Source organism: Syngnathus typhle, linkage group LG15 (genome assembly GCF_033458585.1).
Source record: "Syngnathus typhle isolate RoL2023-S1 ecotype Sweden linkage group LG15, RoL_Styp_1.0, whole genome shotgun sequence".
NCBI classification, from domain to species: Eukaryota; Metazoa; Chordata; class Actinopteri; order Syngnathiformes; family Syngnathidae; genus Syngnathus; species Syngnathus typhle.
The window spans coordinates 5,306,956-5,323,074 of NC_083752.1; the positions used below are offsets into that span (position 1 = coordinate 5,306,956).

Sequence of the window (16,119 nt, forward strand, 5' to 3'; positions counted from 1 at the left end):
CTTCCGCCTTGTAGTTATCTCTGTCTGCCCTTTTTTTTCGCTTGCAGGTGAAGCCGGAGGTCATTTATCATATTAATATTTTTGTGAGAACAGACTGAAGGAGCAAGGGCACAGACATATTTTATGTTTCACGTGAAGCATAAAGGGTGTTTGCTCTTTGCAAGGTTATCAACCTTTTTTTCCAACTAGGCTTTTATTATCCATTTAAATTGAGTGAAAGAATTTAACAATGATATCATCCAACAAAATGGTGTCAGGCCCTCCTCCATTTTGAAGCTTTTACTTACCGTAAATACCGAGACTTGTCATAATACAGTTTTTACACGACAGATCGTAAATAGTTGATTTTACCGCAATGTTTTATTCCGTTTCCTCGCGCGACGACAAATGAAGTGTCGTCCCAGTTCACAAATTGACGATGTGCAGAAAATGAAGTGTTTCTTGTTTTCATTGTGCGCCGTTTATGGGCAATATACAAAAACAAGATGTGTGAAAAGGGAGCAGCGGGGTATGCGTGTTAAAAGCCCTCCAATGTACCTGTGCGGCTGTGCAGCTTCTCTGCTGCATTGAACTCCCGCCATGGTTATTGTAATTAGCTTTTGGCAATCAACATAAGATTATCTGCTTAATGACTAGGGGGGGGGGGGGAGCAAAGTGTATCCATCCGTCCTCCTAGTGGAGGAGCTTTAGAGTGATCAAACACACGGCATCATTAAGAATCCTGCTTTACAAATTAGCACTGAAGATAATCAAGTTGAGGTCCACTGGGACAGAAGCTTTTTTTTTAACAACATATTTAATTATTAATGCAACTTTTATTGACTTCCTGCATATATTTGGGGTTCACTTGTTTTCCATAGATATTTCATCAAGAACCAAAAGAGTTTAACTCCTTGAAATTGAGTGAAAAGTGTTGGAAAAAAAAAAACGTATTATGATGTTAACGCTCATTTTTATTCGTATTAGGAACGTGTATGTCCCCTCCAAAGTCATCTGCATGCCAATCGTGCAATAAAACCGCTTTCTTGCAGTAGTGGCTTGACAGCTTGGGTGTTAAATGCACCTTGTTATCATGATTTAAAGCAAAGGTAGAGGATGGCGTGCACCCATCGGGACCTTGGGATAGATAGGACAGTGAGGGAGAGCGTATGAGGCACACACACACACACATTGGGTCTATCCAGAAAGTGTATATCAGACAGAGCTCAGGCTCATTTGCATTCTCCACAGACTGAGAGCAGCAGCATCACCACCGCCACCGTGCCCCGAGGGAGCTGCTGCTGATGCTGCTGCTCTCGCCCTCTAAGAGGAGACGCCCAGGCTGCTCTGCTGATGAGCAAGCGTGATGGGACTAAACCCAAACACAAAAACAGATAAGGGCAACCGGGGTAATGTGTTTTGATGGAGAATATGGATTCTTGAATGAATGCAGTCTAAATAGGGCGCGAAAAGTGACAAAACACTTGGCATTCAGATGTTCTAAAACTTTTGGCCGCATGAGGGAAAAAAATGGTAAAGCGTTCTAGCCTGCTGAAAGAAAAGCTGACATGATTAATAACTTTCATTTTCTCCGATGGTTTTGATCTCGACTACACATAGAAAAGAATTGTCATCAGTGTTCCAATACTTTTGGAGGAAGGTAAACAAAAACATCCAAAACTGAAATATTTTTTGATCATCCAATTCAATAAAAAAGAAAAGTTAAAAAAATCATTTTACGAACACCAACATCTTAAAAGTGAATTAAATACAGCTGAATTCTTTCCTGAAGGACAAACAACTACAAATCCAATGTGGACTACACTAACGACAAAGCAACTCCGAGTTCAACCTTCTAAACGATGACGAATGATCTCCAACAAACAAATGAGCCGGTTAATTAAATGGGCTTTTCCAAACTTGCTGATGAATTAACCCTAAAAATAGTCATGCTAAATTATTATTTGTCATCTGGAATATTGTGACCCACAAGGCTGACAATTTGATTGAACTTTTTAACCAAATCTTTTTTCTTTCCTTTATATCAAATGTACTGCACATTCTTTCTACCTTCCAAACCGCAGAGCTCGCTTAAGAGCTCATCACGCAAGGTCAAACCGTGAAATCCAGAGTGTTAAGGTGAAAACACTGCAGAGCAGCCCTGAAGTCTGGACAGGAAGGTATTAGGTTAAGTCCTGGCACGGAAACACACAGGAACGTGGAGTCAGATGCCAAGCACAGTTGTGGATGCTCCCATTTCTGCAGAGCCCCGCTGGGCCTCACAATATTCGTGTGCTACTGTAATTAAACACGGACCACCCGTACACACACACACACACATACGCGCGTGCTAATTGCAGGCAGGGGGCATTCTAATCATTATAGGCTAAATTAAAGCAATCAATTGAAAGGGGAGACCAGCAGAGAGGAATCCATTCATGGTTCTCCTCGCCCCGCACACCGACATGTGTCATCCATTTAATCGCACAAAACCTTTGCTATTTAGGACACCAGCACCCTTTTAATCACCTTGATAGTTCTCTAGTAGCGTGCACATAAAAAAGACACACACAAACAAATGTCAGCTAATCCCGCAGCAACAAAAAGTCCTTGGCTGACATGACTACATTGCTGTGCACATCTGCAAGACATTTTCTCTCCTCCTCGGTTTTCTCAGACGGAGCTAAATGTCCTTATAAATGGGGCAGGTAATCTTCTGTTTTTGCCAAAATCTGCTTCTTCATCCATACAGCTTGGTCGTAGGGGAACGCCAATGTATGAGCGGATCCAATTCCAACATTCCTGGCATTTACATCATGTTCCCTGTCACCAGGGAGCTCTCGCTTGCCCACTTCCACCCAGCTTGGGATTTATTAGGAATGGTGCTCCAGCACTGGCTTATGGTGTAGAAACAGAAAACATTGTGATCATGAATTCATTTTGAGGCCTTGTTAACACTGCCGTGTTCCCGGTAAGCAGGTGGTTTTATTTAGAGGAGAGTTTCAGAGAACAGAACATTAAGGAGCTCTAAATCACTAAGATCTGTCGCTATTGGATGCCATTACCCAAACCATTGAATTCACTCCCCGAAGCATTTGACATTGTGACGGTAAATCAATGTTTCAGGTCATGAGCTTAGAGATGAACAAAGGAACAAGATATGAGCATTGATGGGATAGTGAGGAGGAAGGAAACGCCATGGCAAATAAAACAAGCTCGGTCCATCCTGCAAACACTGATCACATGGACAAGTGAGCAGATGGCTTTTTTTTTTACCCCTCTCATGTCAAGTCATTGTTCATTTGGTGAGATGGCTTTCAAATGTTATCATACAGCGCCACCTGCTGGATGATATAAATCCTGTCCAACATGTTTTAAAAGTGTTTTTGATTTGATTTTGTGCATTTTCAGAGCGCTTCCTGGGGATCAGAGGGATTACATATTGTTCAAAGGTAAAATTGGGCAGGATAAAAGTACATAAGAATTTCCAACATATTAAATATAGACTATTATTCTACTTTCCCATTATTACTAATATAATATACATATTTGTCAGACTGCAAAAACCCTGTTGAACCTCTTCAGCTTCTCTTTGAGCTCTTCCGGTAAAATGAGAAAATATCATTCTACTCTAGCAACCATTATTGCTTTGATTTTTTCCCATCATCAAAAACAACTTTATTCAAACTAAAAATCTTTAGAAACCATGAAATCATTATCTTTCGCCAACACTGCCACTTGAAATTGAAACATGCGTGTCTACAAATAGACCGCTAGGTGGCAGTAACGTAACACAAAAGAAACTACGGAAGAAAAATGCAGTGACGTCATATCCGGCTTTATGGCTGAGCTGGAAAGTCAACATCTTAAGTATTTTCCCTTTTGCTGATGTTTCGCTTGACGTTTCGGCGTTCTCGTTAAATGGCGACTAAAGTGTTACAATGAAACTTCGATTGCAGAATGACAGGTGAGTGGACATACTCGTCGCTGCTCAAGTGGCCTATCACAAAACATCTGCGAGCTAATGCTAACATTTATCTGTCATCAGCTGTCAAACTCCCCAGGTATAAAGAAATACACAAATAGTAATAATTCATCTTCCTGGCTTGTGTTTGTTGTTTTGATTCCTGAAATACAACATCTCCGTTTTGTAGCCAAATTATGTGTGACTAGTAAGCTCTTGTGTGACAACATGGCTACTAAACGTACAATAAATCTCAACATATTCTATAATAATTATAACAGTTATAATAATAAAAAGAGGCCATTATTACACTTGTGCTCCCCCAGGTGCCTTAATAACATGGTTGTGACATAGTTGTAGCAAAAGTACCCAAATGGTTAGAATTTTGAGTATACTTATCACACGCCCTCCTCTTCTCTTGCTGAAATCAGCCCACTTTTAGGGGCTCTTCCATGCAAGTGAGCAATCTGTTCTAAAGAGTAGCATACTGGGAAGGGGAAGTTGTTTACTCAGATGGAGAGTTGAAGAAGTTGAGAAAAGTTTTTCTTTTGTGCCCAGAAGAGCTGTGAAAGTGAGGGAGTCATCAACTGTCATGCAGCCTATTTCCAGCCAGGAGGGCACTCACGTGAGAAATGGTTTGTCCCTTACTCTGCAAGCAGAGCTTCCCAGCAGGACCACGCTTCCTGGTGCTGCGGGCTCCGACACCGGTGAGGTGCACGTAGCCATGAGCGGCGGCACACCGAGCGATTCCGCCTCGGCTAGGAGGTCCAGAGTCAACCCTCACGGCCACTCCCATTCCCATGGGCCTACTCGCGGGCAGCGACGCCCCGCTTCCGATGCCGACCAGACAGACCCCGGAGACCCGGACTCTGGAGAGCCCAGTAGCTCTCTTTCGGAGCTCCGCTGCTTGTTTCGCTGGCTTCAAAAGAGTCTTCCTTTTCTCGTCATTTTGAGCGCCAAATTGGTCATCCAGCATGCGTTAGGTGAGTGTAAACAGACTCACAGGTCTGAGTGGACAAGACCAATTTTGGCTGACTAGGGTTGCAAAGCGATTTTGAAATTCAGCTACGTTTCTATGGGTATAATCCAAATTGGGAAGTTTCCTTGGGAATCAAGGGTAAATTAATACATTACAGTGAAGCATAATTAGGGCCTGACCAATTAATCATGGAATTAAAACATTTCCATCACCGATTAGTTTGCAGATTAAATCATGCAGTTCGTATTTAACTGGCTTACGTAATGACTTTTCTTTCACAAGGGCTCGCTGTTGGTGTTGGCCTCTTCATGACTTTTTTCTACGTGAATAAAAGCATCCAAGCCCAAGTGTTTCTTCAGGTAAGAGCTCGTTCATTCCAAAAGGAGCGAGTAGAATCATGCTTGCTTGGAAAGGATGGTCACAAATGTTTTGTCCTCAGGGCCGCCATGCAAAGCTACATTGTGGATGGCTGCTCCTGCTCCTGATCTCCTCCACCCTCCTGCTTTACTACACCTTCCTCTCTCAGGCGCTTTACAACTGGTAATGTCTGCGGATGGGCAACGACTGTTGTGCATATTTTAATCATTGCCGTTTTTTGATCCTCAGCCTCGTGTTCCTCAGTCCGACTATTGAACCTCTGGGATTCTGGGAGGTCCTGTGGGCAGTTGGCATCACCAACTTTGTCATCAAATTCCTCTTTATGGGGATCAAGTGCCTTGTCTTGCTGCCGCCTCCTTCGCTGCTCAACTACAGAGCACAGGTGAGAGCAACCGATTCTTTTCTTTGGGCTGATAAACTCTTGGCCAAAGTCAGCTGGGATTGGTCCAATCATCATTTCGTGCGCAGGGACGCTGGCTGCTGCTAAGCGAGGAGCTGGCTCAGGTCCACCAGGCCGTGGCGCCCGTGCCGCTCTGGTTCCGCTACCTGGTCACCTACCAAGAAGCCGACGGCGCCCCGGCGCTCACTGTCGGCATTTTGCTGGCTCTGCTCTACCTCATTCTGAAGGTACGAGATTGAGCAAAACCAAACAAGATGTCATCTTCTCGTTATTCGTTCTTTCTCTTGCAGCTTTTGGGATTGTACGAACAGTGGACGTCTTTACTGAAAAGCGTGAGGGTCTTTCTTAAGAGCGAGGTCAGTTGAGCGAGTTGATGGACCCCAATTAAATATTGTCCCACCTCTCGCCCCAAGTGCTGCTTGTACTGAATGGAGTGTTATTCTTTTCAGCATACAGGGACCGCGGCCACGAGGAGTCAGTGCATGGAGGCTGGAGACGTGTGTCCCATTTGTCAGGGAGAGTACAGGGACCCTCAGGCTCTCATCTGCCAGGTAAAACATTCGTCATTGCGATCCTTTAGTTATACAAAGATAGGTACGAGCCTCAACTGATAAGACTAAGAAGCATGTGAAAGATCAAAATAAATTGTACCGCTGTCCGACTACGCAGCACATATTCTGTGACGAGTGCATCGCTCTATGGTTCAACCGGGAGAAAAGCTGCCCCCTCTGCCGAACAGTGATCACGGAAAAGGTGTACAAGTGGAGGGATGGAGCCACATCCCCTCACCTGCAGATTTACTGATCACACACGTTTGGGAGCGTGAATGAATGTGACTACGTTTGATTGTCAAATGTGTGCAACACTGGTCAGGTAATTTTATGAAGCCACCCATTGTCATTAAATTCAAAGTTATTCTGTAGTTTGTTCATATCCTGAAGTATACCCCCCCCCCCATTTCACTTGTTTTTGCATTGTACTGTATTTTTTGTCATATGCCTGCATGTTGCCCTTCTCCCAAATTATTCTTCTATTGTAAATACAAGAAAATATTTTTCAACAATTTGCAGGAAGTCAGGTTTCTAGAGATTATGTAAAAAAAAAAATAATGATAATTTTTTATCCAGCATTCATGTCAGTTGGGAGGTAACAAAAAGTGTATGAACCTCTGACCGACTGCTGTAGACTCTTTCGTCTTTAAGGTTTAAAGTTCATTTGAGACTGCAGGCAAATTGCACACTGCAATGCCGTTGGACGAGGTTCTACTAGACCCAACAGCAGCCTGTATCAGGCACAATGGACACATGAATTCTAAAATTTATATTTTTCTAGCTCATACCCTAAAATGGGTACAGCTAAGTTCATAAAATTTTACACGTTTTTTTGAATATTTTTACCGAGATGAAGTAGCTTCCGAGTAAAAACACCAAAGAACCTATTAGACCCTTCTACTGTGACGTCACGTTTGCACGATGTGTGCTAAGGCGAATCCTTCATTGATGTATTACAAGACAAGTTCATCTGGAAACAAACAATTTAATGAATCAAGTTTTATAACATTAAAGTAATGGTCAAAGTAGATTGTAAACCAAAAGCAACGTACCTTTGCTTTTCCCGTTCGAATAAGACTCCAGGCTCTTGTCCTTCCAAATGTTGGCATTCTTCTTTACAATAAAATAATTTGTCATGTTGTTTTTGCTCACTTTATGTAAAACTGGCTTCATTTGACTGGTCTCAAAGTTTTATCCAACAAGTTGTAGTAGTAGGTGTTTCCCCGAGGGCTCTCCCTCAAACCAATTTAAGTTTTTTCTAAGAATTGGCTTCCAATTTGGACTTGTAATGGACAAGTGTGCCTAGTTTGTAATTATTGCATGCATGTCCTTTGCATTGTGGGTAAAATGACGTCTGGGAGAAGGACCTAATATATTTTACTTAATGAAATAAAACCTCTTCTCTTGTCCATTTCACTCCAAGAACTATCCTAATAAAATGCATTTGAAAAAGTTACCTTGTATTTGTTTGTTGTATTCTTTAAACATGACAAGATATGGCGTCCTCTGCTGTCTAAATTTGAATTTGCCTGATAAAAAAAACATTACACAATTATAACCAGTAGATGGCAGCAAAAACTCTTAAAACGTGAAAGACGTTTCCAAACATTTTTATAATTATGTATTGTACAGTGGAATAACCCCCCCCCACACAGATTTTTAAGACTTTATTAATAACTCAAGCTACAACAAAACTGTTATTGCTTGTCAAATACATACACCCCCAAAAAAATAATTATTCACGGACTTAAGATAAGATACAAATAAGCATTCATGAACATAAAATCCATACATACTTGCTGTCAATCGCTGCCTTCTTACTTCACAATCCTTGGACGAAGATGTTATAATGGTTATTTCCTATTCAAAAAATAAATTGTTCAAAGCTAGTGGATGAATAATTTACACAAAAATGTCATCAAAATAAATAAAAACGTAATTTTCCTTCAATTGAATTTAAGCACATGTCTAGGTTTAAAACTTATTACTATTATTATTTTATTATTAAATTAGTAAAGACATTTGTTTCGGGAGTCATTCCAGTCAGACTCAATTGTTTCGATTTATAATTATTCAAATTTATTTTGATTTGTGTTTTTCTTGCGTTACTTGTCGAATTTCAAATGCTGTGATTTAATGCACAATATGTCGACTACAATATGCGAAGCAGTTAACAAGCTATCTCTGTGAAAAATGTTTTGTAAATAAAATGTACTACCTATCACTATCAGAGGACTACCATCATGTGTAATGTTCTGAACTCAACCATCCGAGGCAGATGGCCACCCAACAATGACTTGAAGGTTTCTTCATGAAAACATGTTCTTGCTCAGATGTGATTGTTCTCTTTAAGAGGCTTGACCCTGGACCTGGTCCATATATAAGTCCCTTGACGTATCAAATAAATGTAATCATTTCTGCCCATGAGTCAGCAGGACATCTCAGCAGTGGCTCAATCCAAAACACTCCAGTTGAAATCTCAAACAATGCTTCAGTTTCAGACCTTGGCTTCATGTCATTGCTTTTTTAGCCCTCAGCGTGTGTGAGAGTACAGCCTTTTTTTTTTTCGAGTTAACGACTCGTTTTATATGATTGAGCCATAATCAAAATCTGCCAGGAAGTCGGAAGGAGAATTTAAGAGTCGACAGGTTTACAAGGGAGGTGATTCTCACGCACCAAACTGACATTGTAATTACTCATTCAAGGAATCTATATAAATTCTTGATGCTATTGACATTCCAGGCTATGACGCATATGGCTGAAGCATATTTGTGCAATGACATCACGCCATGAAGCATTTATTCTAAAAGGTTTATTCCTGCTTGAGTTTTAAGCGAGCTTAGATTGGAGGGTAGCGCTCTTATAAAATAGGTCAAACTCAAGGTGTGTGTGTGTGTGTGTGTGTCAGGTACATAGTTGGTTTTCTACGCCCACTCGGTTGCCTCATTGTTCCCTAATCTCACTGGTTTTCACGTCCCGTGTGTTCAGGACACACCTGAGTGACGCAGGTTCCTTGGCAATACTCCTGGAATAACAAAAGAACGAAGGAGAAATGAAGAAGCAACGTCAGGCTTCACTTGGGCCTTCTTTCCGTTTGGTTATCAAGCGGAGGCGCACCTTTTGTGTTTAGCTAATGATATAATCAACATTTGTGAGTCATCGTAACCTAACAAGGGATGTTTAAACATTCATATTAAGGTATCAAGAGTGACAAACAAGACGCAACAAACCGATGCTTCCCAACCCTTGTTGAGTCACGGCACACATTTAACATGTTTAAAAAAAAAAAAAAAAATAGAAAAGTCTCTCAACACGCCACCAAATATATGTGTCATGAAAAGTGGATACTCATGACAAGGTATAATTATGTACTTTCTGCTATCATATTAAGGGAGAATATTTTTGAAATTGTTCACTCGTTTACTACATTGCTGACAGATGAACAAAGATACGTTCATGGTAGGAAAGAAATCTTACCAATTAGAAATTTCCGTCACCACGCACGGTTTACTCACACACACCCATGCTGAGAATCACTGCAAAAAAAGGGGGGAAAAAAACGAATTCAACTTTATTTGAAAGTTAAAAAAAAGAAGAAAAAAGTCATGGGACACTCACTCGTGATATTCTAAACAAGCTCTGTGTGAAATATTTTTGTTTTGACCTGACTGGAAATTACAATTTACATTTGGAATTATTATTGGAATTATTAACAGACAGTCAACCAAAAATACGTGTAAAGAGTAAATAAATATAAATAAAAAAAAGTAAATATATTTAAATAAATATATAGACCTATATATATATATATATATATATATATATAAAACTGTATACATACACACACACACACATAATCTGTATTTTCCCTCAAGAAGGGAACTCAAGAACAAATGTTAACACCATCATTTAGAAATCCAATATTGACTTGTTTTATGCAGAAGCAGGAAACCTTCAGGTGAAGTATGTGTCATTGTCAGCAGTTAAATATTTACATTTGCATATGTTAACGAAGAACAGACAAAGTTATAAAACAACGGTAAGTCAGACTGCTTCAACATATTTCGGTAGTTTACAAATAGTACGAAAACAACTTCGGAATTACTCATAGATAAGAGAAAGGACCTTTGATTCAGGGATATTAAAAAGTGCCCTGCACGTTAACAGTTAATTCAGCGAAAACCGAATCAAGAGAAGGCTAAAACGTGACTTGTTCTGAGGTCACAAGAGTATTTTAGCATGTCTCAGACTGCGAGACTCCAAGAGCACATGGGGAGAGTGAGTGGGTCAGTGTGCCAACAATTCAAATCAAGTTCAAATTAGTATACCGTAAATGTACGCTACTGATAAGTGAACCATGTTACGTTTTGCTCACTGTTTGTTGCACACAGAAATACTGTATATTTTTATTCAAATAAACATAAAAAAAAAATAACCGAGTTAAGATATCTTTTAATCTAATACGTTGTAAAGCATTTTTTATTTTTTTTTACTACTTTTTATGGTGTGTCAAAGTCAAGTGGTGTGATACTAACATGTTTGAAGAAAGCATAAGTGCTCTAAACAAGATTTAGCTTGCAATCCAAAATGGAGATGATGTCAGCGTGGAGCGAGCAAATCAGTAATGTGATAAGCGCTTGAATGTGAAACATTAGATGTGACTATCTAAGTGGTGATAGATCCTCCTCGTCCTCTCTTGGCTGACATGTGAGAATCTTGAGAGGCTTCAGGGTCACCCACCGTCTGGCTCTGTGTGGTCAACGCTTGAAGCAAAATCAAAAAGACACTTTTTTTTTTTTTTTGAGTATGCTTTATTAGAAGTAAAAAAATAAATAAAAATACAGCCTTCAGCAATAATTCAAGTACAGACAGTAGTGCAACATGCTTTTACAGAATATAAAGCGGATCAAATGTGGACATACTTAGGGCCGAGGGAGGCTCATCACAAAAGAAAAGCCGTCCAACGTGCTTTTATGATCAGAAAAAGTCTGCTTGAAAATAAATCACCAGAGATTGACTGACTTTTTCGCCTTTCTCCAAAATGCCCCCTTAAAAGTTGTCCCGATAGTGTGTAAAAAAAAAAAAAAAAAAAAAACCATTTAGCAAGAGTAGCGAGTTGAGGACAGGGAAGTGTAAAAGGGAAGAGTGCGTGCGTACTACACTGTCACAATAGCGTGTGTTGCAACCATGCGTGTGCGCTGTCTGGAAATTCAAGAGCACGCAGTCGGCTCACAAACGCACAAATGACCCGAGTTCATCTGCGCTCGCGCACATGAATGCATTCGAGTTGGGGCAAATCGATCAAAGCATCATTTGCATGCTTGACGGACGGTTGGGATAAAGGGAAGTATCACGGTAGCGCACCCACCCTGAAATGGGAACTGAGACAAAGAGAGGAGTAGTATGACGAGGAGGAGGAGGACATAACAGGATGCTGGTCAGATGAAAGAGCCCGGAATGTCAGACAGCCTACAGACTGTTGTCGCCTTGTAATCTTAACAGCCAACACCAGTCTGATAAGCTATGTGACAGGCCGGGAGAGTGACCAGCGCACGCCGATGACGCCCCCGACGGAACAAAAGACGAATAATCCCACTTACCGCGGCAACGTCGGGTGGCGAGCCGGATCCCCGGCGCAGGCTTCAGCCCGTCCAACAGTACCGCTCTGTTTCCAATCTACTCGAGTGATTCGTCTCTTGGCGCTGCGAGCGAAGGCAGTGCAACGGGTTCATTGGCGGGTTCAGCTGAGGTAACGGCACAGACGCTTTTCACTGTGCGCTCGATTGAGGCTTTTTTTTTTTCCTCCCCTACCTCCCTCCCTCCCTCCCTACCTCCCTCCTCCTCGCCTTTCTCGCTTGTGCCGGCTCGAGCGCCTGCTGCGCTCAATCCGGCGCAGCGTGGCGGCGGTACACAAGAAAATAGAACCCTTCACCGACACGTACGAGAAACAAAAATAGACACGCGCGAAAAAAAGGCATTTTCGATGAATGCCGAGCGCAAGGTTACAGTCGTCGTGCGGGGGGTCAAAGGTTACCAGAGAAGCACTTACCGGTAGCTCCATGCACAATCCAGAGATAAAAGGCGGCACGCATGCAACCACGATACATCAATACTGCTAGCTGACTCATGCTCCCTTCCCGCGGGCACAAGAATAAGGGCAGACAAAAAGGGGCGACACGGGGGCCGTGTTTTATCATTTGGGCTAGGAAGGCGGCGAGACGAGCGCCAGGAGAGGCGCGCGGCGTGGTCCCGAACAATAACGCCGTCACGGCAGCTCGTGAAACTACTCGGGCTCAGCGGAAAATGACAGAAGTGGAAAAGAATGAATCAACTCCCAGCAGTTCTAGGAACAACACAGCAGCTCGAACGCACTCACGAGCACGAGCGGCAAAGTCCAGACGCAACTTGAAAGTCGGAAAGCCTCCGTGGCGAGGTGATCCTCGGCTCCGATGACATCGCAACGCGGCCACCATCCAGCCCTCCGCGGAAAGACCACGAGTTGGCCCCTGTTGCCGTAAACCGGCGAGCCATCTAGCTCTGTGTGCGGGACAGATAAAGATCAGGGGTAATAAAACACGTCGCAACCCCCACCGTCCTCCCTCTGAACGCCCCTGCTGACCCCAGCGCGAGTAAAATTGCCTCGCCGCTCTCCTGTAACTGCGTCGGGCTCGAGTTACAAGAAAAAAGGAACATTGTTCTTGAAACTCCTTAATCTGTCTTTATGCCACTTAAAGTCTTTCCTTCTTCCCATTCCACGTAAGCCCAGAAAAAAAAAAAAAATCTTGTTCTCAATGAATGAACAGAGTGAAAGGGGGGAGAAAAAAAAAATAGAGATGGAAAAGACATGGGCTAGAGCTGCAACTGGCTTTTTGTTCCAGACAGGGAGGTTTTGATAGATTGTCACTAGTGGAAGGGGGGGGGGGGGGGGCGTGTGTGTGTGGGGGGGGGGGGGGGGTGCTCGCTACCCCCGCCCCAGTCTACAGTCAGTGCTGAGTTCAGGCGGGGCATAGAGTGCAATTGCGCATGTGAGACACACAGGGGAGTGACCACACTCACGCACGCACTCACATGCTCCCAATTGGTAAGATGGAGCATGAGTCAGCACGCTACAGTTGTACACTTCAATACTGACGGGAGCCAGACCCCACAGTGGCCCCTCTCCATCGCCCCCACCCCTCACGCTCCCCTCCAGCCCGCCCAGTGCAGCGTCTAAACAAGCCGCTGTGATCCAGCTGACAACTAATAAACGCTATCGATAACATCTGATTATCTTTCCGACGTGTCCATGAGGTTCGTTTGGAAAAGGAACAGAACTGGCAATGTGCAAAGAAGGAGGAGGAGGAGGAGAAAGAAGAAGAAAGGAGCAAAAAAGACACAAGTGGAGAGAGGGAGCGTGCGTGAAAGAGGCAAAAGTGAGGGGGCAACATTCCTTCCTCGGTGCGCACATGTGAATGAATAGAGGCAGTGAGCTGGGGGGGTTTTGGGGGTAAGGTGGGGAGGGAGGGAAGGGGAGGGTCTGAGGCCCCTGTACTTACAATTGGGATCCTCTCTCCGGTGCAGCTTGGCCCTCCGGGGGCCTCTCAGCGCTCCCCTGAAGGAAGGCGCGCTGCAGTGCCGCACCCAGCATAGGAGCAAGTCTGCAACCACCGACACTCGGGAGGAAGCGGGGGAGGAGGGGGAGGTATGGAGGGGGGGGGGGGGCACAAATCACGTCACATCTTTGTTACTCACCGGCCCAAGGGCAGCCACAAAGGGGAGGCACGCTGTCCTAGCCGTCGGTCTCGGCGGCTTCCATGTGGAGGAAGACGAGGGGGCAACGAGTGCAGCCCCATCCCATCGCCGCGCGCGCACTGACACAAAGACACACACATGTACAATAGAAAATAAAGCAACATCACAAATTCAAAAAAAAAAAAAGGAAAATGAAAGTTGTCTGGTCTTCAGATGGCGCCTGCGACAGCTGTAGTCGGCCAGATTCTCCCACTCCTCGCTCAGCTTCCTCCCGCTCTCTCGCTCACACACACTCACTCACGGATGAACCCGTTCAACTCCCTCGCAGTGCCGCCTCTGCCGCTGCAGCGAGGAGAAATGAATGACTTCTCAGAACTCTCACATTTATCACAGGCGGTTCCTGTAAGAACTGGTTTCAGCCAATTAATGGGGAAGTGAGTCGTACCGAGCTGTGTCATCACTGGCTGAAACCTAGAGGGGGTGGCCCGCGGGGGGGAGGGTGCTCTTGTAAGACGGCCCATATTAGGAAACCCTTTACAACATTCAGCCATCAAGTACAGGCTCACTACACTCCCTCACCATTGTCATAAAAAAAAAAAAAACGCCGTAAGAAGCTGCGGAGAATTCCCTCGAATCATCGGCCCATCCCTGAGATGCAGTTAGTGACTAATCAATAAACAAATAGATCCTTAAGACAAGCTCTGAGGCTATCTACATGGCTTCCATCTTTTGTTCCTTCCCTGCCAGCAGTAGAAGCATCAACCATTCTATACGGCAAATCTGCGTGGGCAGTGGCGTCACAAACGGTTGACTTTCAGGCTGATAACTTTCTCTTGAAGGAGGCAACTCATTTCCGTCCCTTCCCACGTCCTCCAACACGCACAAACGTCATATAACTCAACTTTATAAATAGAGCACTTTCAAAAAAAAAAAAAAAAAAAAAAAAACCACACCAGGTAGTAATTCTAACATTTCACAAAAGAACACAAAGAATCAACAGTGCAAGTGAACCTCGGCCCGCCCGACGTCAACAAATTCCTGGGATCTTCACACAAACTAAAACAAAAACTCACATCAGCCAAACTGAAATTTAGCCAAGCACAAATAAGATGATAAAACAAGTGTGAAATACAACAGCGAAGCGGACGGCGAAGAACAAAGAGCTGGAGAAAGGCTTTTCAGAAACGGCGGGCGACTCATCGCCGACTCGATGAGCAAGACTGAGTCATGAGCTCGGCCATATTCGTCAGTTAACGCCGCGAAAAAATGCTCAGTCTCTAAGTTGATCATGCCCAAGGAGCCACAGGACCACCAAAAAAAAGATTTGGAGCCTTTTTGTTTTTTGTATGGGAAATATACTTCAAGCTACTTTAGTGGATATAAAAATATGGGATTCAATGTTCAATGCTAACCTGTGAGTAGGACTGATCTTGGGAAAATGTCTCTTTCTGTCATTTCTTTATTTGCATAACTTGATGTACATACCGTTGAGCTTTAAGTGTTGTAAAGGTTGCATTCCAAGTTTGCAATTGCTGAGCAAAATTGAGAACGTAAGAGAAGAAATGGTCGTCTTGTGGTAGTCAGAAGATGGAATTTGGATATGAGCTATTTCCAGCAGCCACTGATCAAAGTAACAGGTTTCGTCAAAAACCCGAGCTCTGACTGACAATACAGCCAAAAAGCTAACTAGAGCAGTTCAAAAAAAAAAAAGATTGTGTAACATTAGGAAGAAATCTGTAAGGCAAAATTAAAATATTTGTTGTAACTATATCATATTAAAAAATATCCCATCCTATATTAATGGTGATTTACAATATATGAGTCATGATGTGTATTATGATTATACGGTATATGTACATATTTGTCATCTATTTTCAATATTTTAAAATCAAAATCTATTTTAGCACGTATACTGTAAATGTTAAATGGCAGAAAATATTGGAATTGTCACAATATTTAAAAAAACCAAAAAAACAGAAACTTGCTCGCTAAATATGTTTTGATTTGGGGTTTTTTTGTCCATGTAGAATCTCCGTCTTCCATTTTGCAAAAATGCGCATTGTGGCAAATGGATTCTTCTTGTTTGCTGAATTTGCTAGTTTTTCTTGCCTTTCAAAAAGACTAAATCCCCCAGAAA

The 16,119-nt window shown here is 42.9% G+C and overlaps 1 protein-coding gene and 1 long non-coding RNA gene across 10 annotated transcripts in view; one reads left to right on the plus strand and one right to left on the minus strand.

Moving 5' to 3' along the window:
• Positions 1–3,774: 3,774 nt before the first annotated feature.
• rnft1 (ring finger protein, transmembrane 1) lies at positions 3,775–7,707 on the plus strand. 3 transcript variants are annotated; one of them, XM_061298694.1, is made up of 9 exons: positions 3,775–3,946; positions 4,502–4,926; positions 5,205–5,281; positions 5,362–5,462; positions 5,529–5,682; positions 5,769–5,927; positions 5,991–6,056; positions 6,150–6,251; positions 6,370–7,707. In XM_061298694.1, exons 1-9 carry the CDS (start codon positions 3,921–3,923, stop codon positions 6,502–6,504), a joined length of 1,245 nt encoding a protein of 414 aa, XP_061154678.1. In that variant the 5' UTR covers positions 3,775–3,920; the 3' UTR covers positions 6,505–7,707. The 3 variants fall into 3 exon arrangements, with proteins under 3 accessions (XP_061154678.1, XP_061154679.1, XP_061154680.1); XM_061298695.1 differs by having other exon boundaries at positions 4,505–4,926; XM_061298696.1 differs by having other exon boundaries at positions 3,786–3,946; positions 4,603–4,926.
• A 196-nt stretch (positions 7,708–7,903) lies between these two features.
• LOC133167796 (uncharacterized) overlaps positions 7,904–16,119 on the minus strand; it is a 30,891-nt gene continuing 22,675 nt past the window's right edge. Inside the window, exons 4-8 of one of the 7 annotated variants that reach the window (XR_009718098.1) lie at positions 13,983–14,324; positions 13,787–13,888; positions 12,628–12,788; positions 9,729–9,787; positions 7,904–9,276 (exon numbers count right to left, since the gene is read on the minus strand). This is a non-coding gene — a long non-coding RNA (uncharacterized LOC133167796). The remainder of the gene's footprint in view (positions 9,277–9,728; positions 9,788–12,627; positions 12,789–13,786; positions 13,889–13,982; positions 14,325–16,119) is intronic. The other 6 variants (XR_009718100.1, XR_009718101.1, XR_009718099.1 and 3 more) reach the window with 6 other exon arrangements.

What these genes read in the sequence shown, in the direction of transcription:
- rnft1 (XM_061298694.1), top strand. Translation starts at nt 3,921, where the DNA reads ATGAAACTTCGATTGCAGAATGACAG. An exon ending in GGGTCTTTCTTAAGAGCGAG is followed by an intron (nt 6,057 to 6,149) that starts GTCAGTTGAGCG and finishes TATTCTTTTCAG; the next exon opens with CATACAGGGACCGCGGCCAC. An exon ending in CTCAGGCTCTCATCTGCCAG is followed by an intron (nt 6,252 to 6,369) that starts GTAAAACATTCG and finishes CCGACTACGCAG; the next exon opens with CACATATTCTGTGACGAGTG.